At 37.1% G+C, this 14,699-nt stretch overlaps 1 protein-coding gene across 1 annotated transcript in view; it reads left to right on the top strand.

The window, feature by feature from the left end:
• Nucleotides 1-14,699, top strand: part of ADAM10 (ADAM metallopeptidase domain 10) — a 110,950-nt gene that overhangs the window by 82,368 nt on the left and 13,883 nt on the right. The window contains exons 9-14 of the mRNA XM_065901445.1: nt 12-175; nt 3,951-4,134; nt 11,832-11,982; nt 12,776-12,959; nt 13,876-13,984; nt 14,458-14,678. Coding sequence (XP_065757517.1) covers nt 12-175; nt 3,951-4,134; nt 11,832-11,982; nt 12,776-12,959; nt 13,876-13,984; nt 14,458-14,678 — 1,013 coding nt within the window. The remainder of the gene's footprint in view (nt 1-11; nt 176-3,950; nt 4,135-11,831; nt 11,983-12,775; nt 12,960-13,875; nt 13,985-14,457; nt 14,679-14,699) is intronic.

Raw genomic sequence — 14,699 nt, 5'->3', positions numbered from 1 at the left:
TTTTGACTTAGGAAGCTCTGGAGGAATATGTGAAAAAAGTAAGCTTTATTCAGATGGTAAGAAGAAGTCTTTAAACACTGGAATTATTACTGTTCAGAACTATGGGTCTCATGTACCCCCCAAAGTCTCTCACATTACATTTGCTCATGAAGTTGGACATAACTTTGGATCTCCAGTAAGTATTGCTTAATTATTACATTTTTTAAAAGTTACTAATCTTTCACGTTAATTTTTGTTGTTGTTTACAGTGAAAACAAGTACACATGAATGTTTAGTTTTTATATGTCAGAACACAGTAATGTACTTGACCATAATACTGAAAAGGAGGAAGATAGAATATTTGTAATTAAAATAAGAAAATAAGCACAACAGTGCCAGAATTCTATGAAAGCAAGGAATTTTGTCTGTTTCATTCACTTCTGTGTCCCCTGACCTTAGAATAGTGCCTGGGGGACTTCCCTGGTGGCGCAGTTGTTAAGAATCTGGCTGCCAACGCAGGGGTCACGGGTTCGAGCTCTTGTCCAGGAAGATCCCACATGCTGCGGAGCAACTAAGCCCGTGCGCCACAATTACTGAAGCCCGCGCACCTAGAGCCCATGCTCCGCAACGAGAGAAGCCACCGCAGTGAGAAGTCCGCGCACCACAACGAAGAGTTGCCCCCGCTCGCTGCAACTAGAGAAAGCCCACGTGTAGCAACGAAGACCCAACATAGCCAAAAATAAAAAACTTAATTTTTTAAAAAAATTAAAAAAAATAGTTCCTGGCACATGATTCATTCAAATATTTATTTAATGAGAATCACTTTTCATTGCTTAAAGTACATTTTGAATGTTAGCAAATTGTTGGGTTCTTGTTTGGTTTCTTTTAAAGCATTGGGGTTTACTAGATTTGTCTCTCTCTACTGTGGAATGAGACTGTTCTTTTAAAATCTTTCGGTATGAAAACTTTGTAACATATATAAAAGTAGAGACAAATAGTACGGCAAAGTCTTCCGTTCATATCCAGGACAGGTGTCAGCAAACTTTTTCCATGGTCTACTAGTAAACATAATAGGTGTGGGGGACAATATTTAGTCTCTGTTGCATATTTTTCTTTGTTGTTGTTTTTCTTTTTACAATCTTTTATTTTATTTTATTTTATTTATTTTATTTTTTTATTTTTTGGTGGTACACGGGCCTCTCACTGTTGTGGCCTCTCCCGTTGCGGAGCACAGGCTCTGGACACGCAGGCTCAGCAGCCATGGCTCACAGGCCCAGCCACTCTGCGGCATGTGGGATCTTCCTGGACCGGGGCACGAACCCGTGTCCCCTGCATTGGCAGGCGGACTCTCAACCACTGTGCCACCAGGGAAGCCCTACAATCTTTTAAACATGGAAAAACCATTCTTAGCTTAGGCCATATAAAAACAGGCTGTGGGCTGCGATTTGCCAACCTCTGATTCAGATTGAACGATCATCAGGATTTTGCCACATCTTCTTTCTGTGTTTCTTTCTTTTTCTTCGTAAGGTGTTAGAATCAAATTCATTCCCCCTTCCACATTTCAGTATGCATCTCTTAAAAAATCAGACATTTTCTTCCATAACCACCATGTGGTTATGATACCTGACAAAATGAGCAGTTCTTTGGTATCATTTAATACCCAGTTCATTGAATTGATTTTCAAGTGTACTGAAGATTAATACACATGGAAATACAAAATACTGAAAGATATTCTGTCTTTGTGATTTTGGTGGGGTTTATTAAAATAACAAGTTTGGGAAAATTTCATTTGAAAACTGCATATAAATTCATTTACTTGTACCTTATCACTTGTAAAAATGGAAATTTTTATGAGTTTAGAAAAAAACTGTAATATCATAGCTTAAAATTCTCAAATGCTCTTATCTAATGTTCCCCCAGTTTGTAAAATATAAGTACCCTCTCACTAAGTTGCAAGTCTTTCTTCTAATTCCGATCAGAAAACGATAGATTATTATCAGTACTCTTGGATAAAGTACTTAAAATGCGTTGAATTGCTCTACCTCTTGCCTGCTTTTGTGATATTTTCTAAAAAGAGTAATTGAAGTTTTAGAGATGAGCAGAGAACTCTTGTTAATTTGCATTTTCAAGGGCAGTTAAATGTCCTCGACTCTCCCAGTCACCTTCATCCAACCCTTACCAGGGGATTTTCATACCCTTCCAACTACTCTTCTGTTCGTTAGTCTAGGGTCTCTCAAAGTTTAATGTGCATACAAATTACTGAGGATCTTACAGTATAGATTCCATTTCAGTGGGCCTTTGGTCGGGCCTGAGTGTCTGCCTTCTCCCATGGGATGCTGCTGCTGCTGCTGGTCTGTGGGCCATACTTGGAGTAGGATATCTAGTTTGTTCTCTTTTCACTTCCCTTCTAATCTGTCTTCTGCCTGTGCCGGAGAGGTGTTTTTAAGACATTAATGTAATATTACTTTTTGCTTATTGTTGAATGGATAAATTGGTTCACATTTTTTTGCCTACCTTGCTATCTTTTCCTATCATACCAGACTACTTATAATGATTCTGTCATGCTCAAATACACCTCATCCCTTTGTGTATGTTGTTCATGATACCATACATATAGATAGTCAGTACTTAGTAAATATGTATTAAGTAATTTAATAGTGAGATCAGCCAGACCATGAACTCCTGAGCCTGTCTCCCTTGACATCTTTATCTAAAATCTGTCTTTACCTCTCCTGTCATGTATCTGTATTATGACAATGTTACTTTCTCTTTGAGTGGTTCATTCTATCCCTTATATTTATTTATCCTATCCTAAATGTTTATTGCACACCTGCTGTTAACCACTTTATAAACTTTGTTGTGGGGAATTGTAATCATAAATGAGACAAGTTCCGGTTTCTCGGTATGAAAGTCTTAATGTATTGACTCTGAGCAGATGAATCTTTGTCTAGGTATAGTTCTTTCTTTTTTTTTTTTAAATTAATTTATTTGGTTTTAGTTTTGGCTGTGTTGGGTCTTCGTTGCTGCACTCGGGCTTTCTCTAGTTGTGGTGAGCTGAGGCTACTCTTCGTTGCAGTGCATGGGCTTCTCATTGCAGTGGCTTCTCTTGTTGAGGAGCATGGGCTCTAGGCACACTGTCTTCAGTAGTTGTGACACGTGGGCTCAGTAGTTGTGGCCTGTGGGCTCTTGAGCACAGGCTCAGTAGTTGTGGCGCACAGGCTTAGTTCCTCCGCGGCATGTGGGATCTTCCTGGGCCAGGGCTTGAACCCATGTCCCTTGCACTGGTAGGTGGATTCTTAACCACTGTGCCACCAGGGAAGCCCTAGGTATAGTTCTAATCGGTCTGATCATGTCACTTCTGTTCACAACCTTACTTCTAATACCTGATGATATTGCTAATACAATTTCCTTATCTTAGCATTTTCCATAATTTGGGTCTAAGTGTAATTCCAGTGTTATTTCTTCTTCCCTGTCAAATTAAGTCATTTTAAAAAACTTTACTTCTGCCAGGAAGCCAATTCCTTCCCATTTCTGCCTATTGAAATCTTGATCCATGTGGTTATATAATGTAAATTAATATGGCCCTTTTGTCAGGCAGTTTGGCAGTATGTATCAAGACCTTTAAAATATTTGACCTTTTAACTCACTAACTCTACCACTGGGAATTCAACTAAAAGAAGTAATTGCAGAATGTGTCAAAGATTTACGTAAATTTCAAAAAAAGAAATAAAAATAAAAAAGGTATCCATTGCAGTTATACCTTCATTGATTTTTTTCTTCCCTTCTGAGACAGTGACCCCTAAAAGAGCAAATTATTTTCCTTTTCACAGTCTAAAATAATTGTAAGATCTACTCTAAAGGAGAGTCCATAAGCTTCCATTTTTCTTCTGATGAGAAAATTACATTTAATCAGATGACCTGAAAACCTTATTTTACTTCCTGTTTATGTAACTCTATATTCTTTTTGACAGCATGATTCTGGAACAGAGTGCACTCCAGGAGAATCTAAGAATTTAGGACAAAAAGAAAACGGCAATTACATCATGTATGCAAGAGCAACATCTGGGGACAAACTTAACAACAATAAATTCTCACTCTGTAGTATTAGAAATATAAGTCAAGTTCTTGAGAAGAAGAGAAACAACTGTTTTGTTGGTATGTATATTTTCCCAGCATTTTATTATGAATATTTTGAAACATTCAGAAAAGTTGAAAGAATTATATAGTAAACACCTAGTATGTGCCCACCACCTATATTTTACAGTTGTTAGCACTTTAATACATTTGCTTTATCACACTTGTCAATCTCTTCATCTCTCAATCCATATTTTTTTGTTGAAATTTAAAGTGCATTGTGGATATCAGTATACTTCAGTCATAAACAGTTTAGCCTACATAAGCAGAGTTCAATTTAAGTAAAGTTCAATATTGTTTGTGGTGTTTTTGTTTTTCACATAAGTGCAATATACAAATCTTTTTTTTTTTTTTTTTTTTTGCAATACGTGGGCCTCTCAGTGCCGTGGCCTCTCCCGTTGTGGAGCACAGGCCCCAGACGCGCAGGCGCAACGGCCATGGCCCACGGGCCCAGCCGCTCCGCAGCATCTGGGATCCTCCCGGACCGGGGTACGAACCCGCGTCCCCTGCATCGGCAGGCGGACTCTCAACCACTGTGCCACCAGGGAAGCCCGCCATATACAAATATTAAGTCCACCATTTGATGAGCTTTGACAAATACATTTACCTGTGTAACCTAAGCACCTGTGAAGATGTACAACATTTCTGTCACCCCACAAAGTTCTTTCATTTCCTTTCCCCATCAATCTTTGCACTCCTCCTGCAACCATTATTCTGATTTATTTCTCCATAGATAAATTTTGCTTATTTTATTTCATATAATTGGAATCATACAGTTTGCACCCATTTGTGGAAGGCTGCTTTCACTCAGCATACTATTTTGAGATTCATTATTAGTATTTTGTACCATTTTTTTTCCCCACTGAATAGAAGTGCATTATATGAATATATCACAGTTTGCTTATCCACTCTCCTATTGAATGGAACACTTGGGCTTTTTAGGTTTGGGTTAATATGAATAAAGTTGCTATGAATTTTTTTCTTACTGTGGTAAAATATATATATAACATAAAATTTATATTTAAACTAATTTTAAGTGTACAATTCAGTAGCATTAAGTACATTTACAGTGTTAGGCAACCATCACTGCTTTTCCATTTTCAAACTTTTAAAATCACTCCAAATAGAAATTCAGTAACCATTAAGCAATAACTCCTATTTCTTTCTCTCCCCAGCCCCTAGTAACCTCTAATCTATTTTGTGTCTCTGTGACTTTGCCTATTCTAGGTACCTCATATAAATGGGATAATGCTTTTGTATCTGGTTTATTTCACTTAGCATAAAATTTCCAAGATTCATACAAGTTGCAGCATGTATCAGAATGCCATTCTTTTTTATGGTCGAATAATATTCCATTATATGGATATACCACATTTTGTTTATCCATTCATCTGTTATGCCTCTCGGGCATTTAATATGTTCTAAATATTCTACCTTGTATTATGTTTTTGGGGGTCCTTGTCCTATTTTACAAGATTTTAAGTTACTTGAAGGCAAACACTGAGGCCTGCTCATATTGCACATAAACAACGCTCTTATAGATGAGTTAAACATATGGCAGCAAAGGAGAAAGAATTGAGGAAGGTTTCCAGATAAGCACAGCCTTTCATTTTTTTAGCTGCATTTTTAAAAATAAATTTATTTATTTTATTTATTGATTTTTGGCTGCATTGGGTCTTTGTTGCTGCACACAGGCTTTTCTAGTTGCGATGAGCAGGGGACTACTCTTTGTTGTGGTGTGTGGTCTTCTCATTGCGGTGGCTTCTCTTGTTGCAGAGCATGGGCTCTAGGCATGCAGGCTTCAGCAGTTGTGGCACATGGGCTCAGTAGTTGCGGCTCGCGGGCTCTAGAGCGCAGGCTCAGTAGTTTTGGCTCACGGGCTTAGTTGCTCCGTGACATGTGGAATCTTCCTGGATCAGCACTCAAACCCATGTCCCCTGCATTGGCAGGCAGATTCTTAACCACTGCGCCACCAGGGAAGCCCTGCATTTTTTTTTTTTGAGGTATAATTGACATAACACTATGGCCTTTTGTTTTTAATTGAAATTTATACAGAGATAATTCACATGCAGTTGTAAGAAATAATGGAGAGTCCATATACCCTTCATCCAGTTCCCCCCAGTGGTAACATCTTGCAAAACTGTATAGTATCAATACACTATTACATATAGCAAGGATATTGACATTGATACAGCCCACAGATCTTACTCAGATTTCCCCAGTTTTTCCTGTCGTCATTTCTCTGTGTGTGTGTTTAGTTCTATACAGTTTTATCATGGGTAGGTTTATGTGCCCATCACCACAGCCATGATAAAGAATAGTTCCATCACCACAAGTAATTCTTTTTTTTTTAATTCTTTTTTTGGCTGTGTGGGGTCTTTGTTTCTGTGCGCGGGCTTTTCTCTAGTTGTGGTGAGTGGGAACTACTCTTTGTTGTGATGCGTGGGCTTCTCATTTCAGTGGCTTCTCTTGTTGTGGAACATGAGCTCTAGGCGCCTGGGCTCAGTAGTTGTGGCATGCAGGTTCTAGGATGCACGGGCTTCAGTAGTTGTGGTGCACAGGCTCAGTAGTTGTGGTTTGTGGGCTCTAGAGCACAGGCTCAGTAGTTGTGGCACACGGGCTTAGTTGCTTTATGGCATGTGGGATCTTCCCAGACCAGGGATCGAACCCGTGTCTCCTGCATTGACAGGCGGATTCTTAACCATTGCGCCACCAGGGAAGTCCCACCACAAGTAACTCTTGGCGTTGTCCTTTTATAACCACACTCACCTCCCTCCTGGTGTCCCTTCACCTGCCCCACTATTCTCCATTTCTAAAATTTTGTCACTTCAAAAATGTTATATAAATGGAATCATACAGTGTGTAACCTTTGGGATTTTTCACTCAGCATGATTCCTTGGAAATTAATCCAAATTGTTTGCCTGCATCACTAGTTTGTTCCTTTTTATTGCAGGTGGTATGTGTGTACTACAGTTTAACGATTTTTCTATTAAAGGATATTTGGGTTGTCTTCAGTTTTTGGCAGTTATGAATAAAGCAGCTATCAACAGGCTTTTCATGTGAATATAAGTTTTCATTTCTCTGTGATAAATGCCTCCAAATCCAACTGATGGATCAATGTAGCCGTTGTTTGTTTTTATTTATATGAAACTGCCAAACTGTTCTCTAGAAGGCTGTACTATTTTATATTCCCACCATCAGTGTATGAGTGATCTCATTTCTCTCTATCCTTGTCAGCTTTGGGTATTTTTATTTTATCCATTGTGATAGGTATATAGTGGTATTTCATTGTAGCTTACTTTGTATTTTTCTGATGATTAATGACATTGAATATCTTTTCATATGCTTTTTTGCCATATGTATATCTTCTTTGGTGAAATGTCCATGTTTCTTGGCCATTGAGTTTTTTTGTTTTTGTTTTTTCTGTTGAGTTTTGAGGGTTCTTTATATAGTCTAGATGCTAGTCACTTGTCAGATATTGGTCTGCATATATTTTCTTCCTGTCTGTAGCTTGTCTTTTCACCCTCTTCACAGTCTTTCCCAGAGCAAAAGTTAAATTTTGATGATGTTCAAATGATCAATTTTTACTTTTATTGATTGACTTTTTCTTATAAAGCCTTCTTTTTCTTTTAAAAGGGCAGATTAAAATTACATTGATGTTATCATTTTTGTTACTGTTGTTCAGTGGTAGTTTTTCTAAATCTTCTTAGTGTAGAAGTGACACATAGATTTTTCATCTGTAAACTGGGTTTTCACAATAAACTTACTGATTGAAAATGACTTTAAAAATGAGCATATTTGGGGCTTCCCTGGTGGTGCAGTGGTTGAGAGTCCGCCTGCCGCTGCAGGGGACACGGGTTTGTGCCCCAGTCCGGGAAGATCCCACATGCTGCGGAGCGGCTGGGCCCGTGAGCCATGGCCGCTGAGCCTGCGCATCTGGAGCCTGTGCTCCGCAACGGGAGAGGCCACAGCAGTGAGAGGCCCGCGTACCGCAAAAAAAAAAAAAGAGCATACTTGTCTTTCTCTGTCTGACGTCACTTAATATGATAATCTCTAGGTCTATCCATGTTGCTGCAAATGGCATTATTTCATTCTTTTTTTACGGCTGAGTAATATTCCATTGTGTGTGTTAGTGTGTGTGTGTGTGTGTGTGTGTGTGTGTGTGTGTGTGTGTGTGTGTGTATACACACCACATCTTCTTTATCCATTCATCTGCTAATGGACATTTAGGTTGTTTATATGTCTTGGCTCTTGTAAATAGTGCTGCAGTGAACATTGGGGTTGCATGTATCGTTTTGAATGAGAGTTTTCTCCAGATATATGCCCAGGAATGGGATTGCAAGATCATATGGTTTTAGTTTTTAAGGAATCTCCATAGTGTTCTCCATAGTGGCTGCACCACTTTACATTCCCACCAAGAGTGTAGGAGGATTCTTTTTTCTCTGTACCCTCTCCAGCACTTATTTGTAGACTTTTTAATGATGGCCATTCTGACTGCTGTGAGGTGATACCTCATTGTAGTTTTGATTTGTATTTCTCTAATAATTAGCAATATTAAGCATCTTTTCATGTGCCTGTTGGCTATCTGTATGTCTTCTTTGGAGAAATGTCTATTTAGGTCTTCTGCCCGTTTTTTGATTGGGTTGTTTGTGGGGTTTTTTGACATTAAGCTGTATGAGCTGTTTATATTTTGGAAATTAAATACCTTGTCAGTAGCATTGTTTGCAAATATTTTCTCCCAGTCTGCAGGTTATCTTTTCGTTTTGTTTATGTTTTCCTTTGCTGTGCAAAAGCTATTAAGTTTAATTAGGTCCCATTGGTTTATTTTTGTTTTTATTTCCATTACTCTAGGAGACAGATCCAAAAAAATACTGCTGCAATTTATGTCAAAGAGTGTTCTGCCTATGTTTTCCTCTAGGAGTTTTGTAGTATCTATTCTTATATTTAGGTTTTAATCCATTTTGAGTTTATTTTTGTATGTGGAGTTAGAGAATGTTCTAATTTTATTCCTTTACATGTATCTGTCCAGTTTTCCCAGTACTACTTTTTGAAGAGACAGTCTTTTCTCCATTGTATATTCTTGTTTCCTTTGTCGTAGATTAACTGACCATAAGTGCATGGGTTTATTTCTGGGTTTTCTATCCTGTCCCATTGACCTATATGTCTATTTTTGTGCCAGTACCATACTGTTTTGATTACTGTAGCTTTGTAGTATAGACAAATACCAGAGAAAGACAAATATCATAAGATATCACTTGTATGTGGAATCTAAAAAAAGGATACAAATAAACTTATTTACAAAACAGAAATGGACTTAGAAACACATAAAACAAATTTATGGTTACCAAAGGGGTTAGCAGGGACGAGGGCATGGGGGGTAGATAAATTAGGAGTTTGAGATTAACATATACACACTGCTATGTATAAAATAGGTAAACAACAAGGACCTACTGTATAGCACAGGGAACTATACTCAATATCTTGTAATAACCTATAATAGAAAAGATTCTGGAAAAGAAATATTTACATAGATTTATGTATCTATAACTGAATCACTTTGTTGTACACTTGAAACTGACACCACATTGTAAAATATCTATACTTCAATTTAAAAAAAATAAAGAAAGAAATAACATTTACATAAGATAGAAAAAATGAGCATATTGCTTTTTAGTATTATGGGAAGGAAATTTGTTTCTTAAATTACCATGAAATATGTACGTATTATAATTTTGGTATTTAAACAGCCCCTTTTCCTTGTATTTAAGCGTTAACAAATAGCTGATTTGAAGTAATATTTTTGTATGAAACGAAAACTAATGTGTAGTAAATATTGCATGAATGGTTTTCTGACTTCTATCGTTTTTCCCTTTCTCCTAAATTACGTCACATGAATTATAAAATTATTATTGCTAGACTAGAAAAATCATTATTATTTACTTAGTATATATTTGCATGTGCATGCTTCTAGTTTTTGAGAACAAAAGAGATGCTATAAAATGAAAGAGAGAGGGAATTCCCTGTCAGTCCAGTGGTTAGGACTCGGCACTTTCATTGCCATGGTCCCGGGTTCAATCCCTGGTTGGGGAACTGAGATCCCATAAGCCTCATGGCATGGCCAAGAAAAAGAAGAAGGAAAGAGTGGGATGGAGCTTCAGTTACCTCTAAAATTTCCTTTAATGTTTGATGTGGTCAAGGATAAGAATGAAGTTTCTGAGTATAAAGCTAGGCTTTCTAGAATATTTTTGATTCAGATGTGCATTGTTTTAGGTTCCTGTGCTTGAGATATGTTCCCTTCCACTCACTCCGTTCTCAGTTTGAAGGCTGTGCTACAACCGTTTTCCACATTGATTTGGTATAACAGGAAGAAAAGAGCACCAGATTTTAGATCTAGAAGACCTGGGTTTAGACTGTGTTTTGTCCATAGTGGGGCATATGGTTTCCAGCAAGTCACAAAGTCTGTGAAAGTTAGTTTTCTTTTCTCTAAAATGAAGACATTTGATTCTTTTCATTTCCCTGCAGATACTGAAATTCAGTGATTTTATGTTCTTACTAAGAGTAGCATTCTTGTTCCAATTTTAAACTTCGCTGGCAAAATCAAAGAATTTTTAAAAAGAGACTAAAAATCTTTCTGAAATTATTCACTATGCTTAGACCAGACAGCCTAACCTTAATGAACTAAGATTTGACCCAATATTGTTAGACTCTGGAAATAAAAAATGTGTAAATAATACATGGTTCTTCCCTTAAGGAGCTTGGTCTAGCTGACAAGCAAAACTAATGTACATTACAAAAAGAATTTACTAATTGACCAGGATACAGTCAGCCAAATAGAATGTGGGAAATTCCATAAAATAAAATGACCCAATTTCTTTAACAATAGTGTAAAAATAAAAAGAGGGGACGGAATCTGTTACATATTAAAAGAACTTAAGATACATGTCAACCAAAAGCAACCATGGGGAGAGGGGTTGGGGGAAGCTTGTGTGAAACTTGGTTCAAATAAACTAATGTAAAGAGGTAATTGAAGAAAATTGAACATGGATTGGTTATTAGATGCTATTAAGCATACTGTTAAGTTTTTTAGATGTGTAATGGTATTATGGTTAGATTTTAAAAAGAAAGAACTCCTTATCTGTTAGATTCATCTTGGGATATTTGTTAAGAGCAGCTGAATATGTTAGATGGAGTTGTTTACAGCATATTGTTGAAGTTGCTAAAGCTAAGTGATTGGTACATGGGAGTTCACTATACTTATTCTTTTACTACTTCTTTGTATGTTTGAAATTTTCTAACAGAAAAGGTTTAATTTTTTTCTGCTTGATGAAACACTGACTTACTTTGTACTTATGTGCTAAAAATATAAATAGTACAGTCATTGTTCAGTAAAGCTCAGTGTGGCATGGCCTAAATAGAATGCTACCACTTCTGTGAGGGACCTTAGAAGGGAGCATCAGGTCAAATTCCCTCACTGTACAGCTTAAGAAACTGAGGCCCCAAAACCTGGAAGTGACTTGCCTAAGGCCACATTGCTAGTTAATGACCAAGCCACTGTTATAATTAGATCTCCTAATTTCCAGATTCCTAGTTTGTTGTACTTTTCTTATTCTTCGAAATTTTCCTTTCTCCTTTTGTTCTGCGGCTTTAAAGAGTTTGTAAATTTTAAATAAAATTAATGTTGCATATAGTGCTTACTTTGTCTTATTTATTTTCTTCAGAATCTGGCCAACCTATTTGTGGAAATGGAATGGTAGAGCAAGGTGAAGAATGTGATTGCGGCTATAGTGACCAGTGTAAAGACGAGTGCTGCTATGATGCAAACCAACCGGAAGGGAAAAAATGCAAGCTGAAACCTGGAAAGCAATGCAGGTACCTTGCTAATTCCAGTAGTGTTAATGTTCCTGGGAAGTCACCTTGAAGGCAGTTATGTCAGATTTCAAACTGAGATTAGGAGATGTATGTGGTTTTGTTATTTGTTGTTGGTTTATTTTTCTGGAGTAGTAGTATTTAGGGCACTGTTGTTGGCAGATTGAACTACTTGTAATTGCAGTTTGTGTGGTGGGTGTTAAAAAAGGACATGCAAAGGACACTCAATAAAATACATATTATTTAATGCCTAACTTTAAAAATGTGACTTTCGTCAGTAGTTTTAGAATCTTAACTTTAAATATTTAGATAGTATGGATTCCATACACTCTTGTAACTTAGTTGTCATATAATTTTATTTCACTTGCCAAATTATTTTGGTAGTGATAGATATAAGCAGTAGAATATTGTTTGTGCAGTACTTTTAAAATGGATGTTCTGTGTATCCTAGTTTGATTTTAGTGTATAAATGTGAGAAAAGTTGATAAATTGACTAATGTGTATCTATGAAAAACAATGATGACTTGCCTAATATTTAATCCATTTTCCATTATAACCTTTTACTATAGGCAAATAGAATAGAATAAGAAAGCTCAATATAGTATGCCTTCATTATAAAAACAAGATTCTTAATCACTTTTCTGCACTTATTAGAATGTTGAAATTTAATAGCCTCTTATTCCAATAAGACTTAACAGTAACATACTTAGAATTTATGATTTAAAAATTAGGACTGTATCTATATGTATAGAAATATCCTAGTGATTTTCTTTACTCACCTCAATGTTTCTTCTAGTCCAAGTCAAGGTCCCTGTTGCACAGCACAGTGTGCATTCAAGTCAAAAACTGAGAAGTGTCGGGATGATTCAGACTGTGCAAAAGAAGGAATATGTAATGGCATCACAGCTCTCTGCCCAGCATCTGATCCTAAACCAAACTTTACAGACTGTAATAGGCATACACAAGTGTGCATTAATGGGGTGAGCATTTGATTTGTATGTTGTTTATTTAGTTTTATGAAACCTTTTTCAGGATAATTGTTTGTTGCCACTTAAAGCCGCATAAAGTAATTAATCTCGGTCCCTATCTATTTCCTCACAAAGCTGTGAACGCATTATGTGGCATAAGTGCCTGGTGGCATTTGATTAGTTATTGACTTGTCTTTCATCTTTCTACTGCATGCGTTTGATACTCTCTAGAGAAAAATAGTTATGTAACTAGGCGTGTAACTTTGTATTTCTTTTAAGTTTTATAAATTAACATTTTAATACTCTAAATAAAAGAACTCTCAGTTATTTCCTCTGAATGTGAAGCCTTTAAAGCTTTCTTGGCTAAATAATCACTTTCCTCTACATGAGGAAAATTTCATTTTTCTCTTCTTATAAAGGAGCCATAATAACCAACATAAAGTCGATGCTCATCTAATCTCCTTCTCTGTTTTTGTTTGGTCTAGATTTTTAAGTTACCATTTCTTTAAAGATTTACTATCTTATTTGCACTTACTTTTTTTTTTTTTTATGGTACACGGGCCTCTCACTGTTGTGGCTTCTCCCGTTGTGGAGCACAGGCTCCGAACGCGCAGGCTCAGCAGCCATGGCTCACGGGCCCAGCCACTCCGTGGCATGTGGGATCTTCCCAGACCGGGGCACGAACCCTTGTCCCCTGCATCGGCAGGCAGACTCTCAACCACTGCGCCACCAGGGAAGCCCCTGCACTTACTCTTTTTAAGATGTGTTTATACCATCCATTTCTGATACTAATCTATGCTTCTCCCCCGCCCCCCGACTTGTATTTCTACTTAATTATTTTAGCATTGGAGGTGTCTCTGTCTGCTATTGTCAACAAGAGGTTTGACTGTATAGGGATTAAATAATTGGTCTTTTATTTTTCTTTCAGCAATGTGCAGGTTCTATCTGTGAGAAATATGGCTTGGAGGAGTGCACCTGTGCCAGTTCTGATGGCAAAGATGATAAGGAATTATGCCATGTCTGCTGTATGAAGAAGAGTAAGGCTTTTAAAATGCAAGAGTATAAAATCTGTTTCAAAAACCTTATTTTCTCCTAAATTTTAAGTGTTAAACTTTGATATACAGTTGGAACAGATAATTTCCAGCTGAACTGATCCTCTTGAGAAATTTTAAAATGTAGTATAGAATTGTGTTTCTAGTATTATGGTCCCTACAGTGTTTTTAAAATGATAAACTAGACAAAACCTGCCAGCGTTTTTACAATAATTAATATAAATACTGTTAGAAGGATTTAAAGCCATTGTAGGCACTAAGTCAGGAGTTGCTGGTTGTTTGTTTATGCTGTAATGTTTAAGGTGAATTACCAGTGGTGTTATCTAGTCTAACTAATGAAAGTCTATATAACATGTCATGGTGATGATTTTAGGCAGTTTCTTCCTTTCCTCCCTCTCTCCCGAGCTAGCCCGATAGGAAATCTGATGTTCAACTTATATTTGACACTTCTTTTGCAGTGGAGCCAGCAACCTGTGCCAGTACAGGGTCTGTGCAGTGGAACAAGTACTTCCTTGGTCGAACCATCACCCTGCAACCTGGATCCCCATGCAATGATTTTAGAGGCTACTGTGATGTTTTCATGCGGTGCAGATTAGTAGATGCTGATGGTCCTCTAGCTAGGCTTAAAAAAGCAATTTTCAGTCCAGAGCTCTATGAAAACATTGCTGAATGGATTGTGGTAAGTATAGTTTTTATTTAT

Source organism: Phocoena phocoena, chromosome 2 (genome assembly GCF_963924675.1).
Source record: "Phocoena phocoena chromosome 2, mPhoPho1.1, whole genome shotgun sequence".
Classification (NCBI taxonomy): Eukaryota; Metazoa; Chordata; class Mammalia; order Artiodactyla; family Phocoenidae; genus Phocoena; species Phocoena phocoena.
The sequence above is the reverse complement of the archived record's forward strand: the minus strand, read 5'-3'. Positions and strand labels throughout refer to the sequence as shown.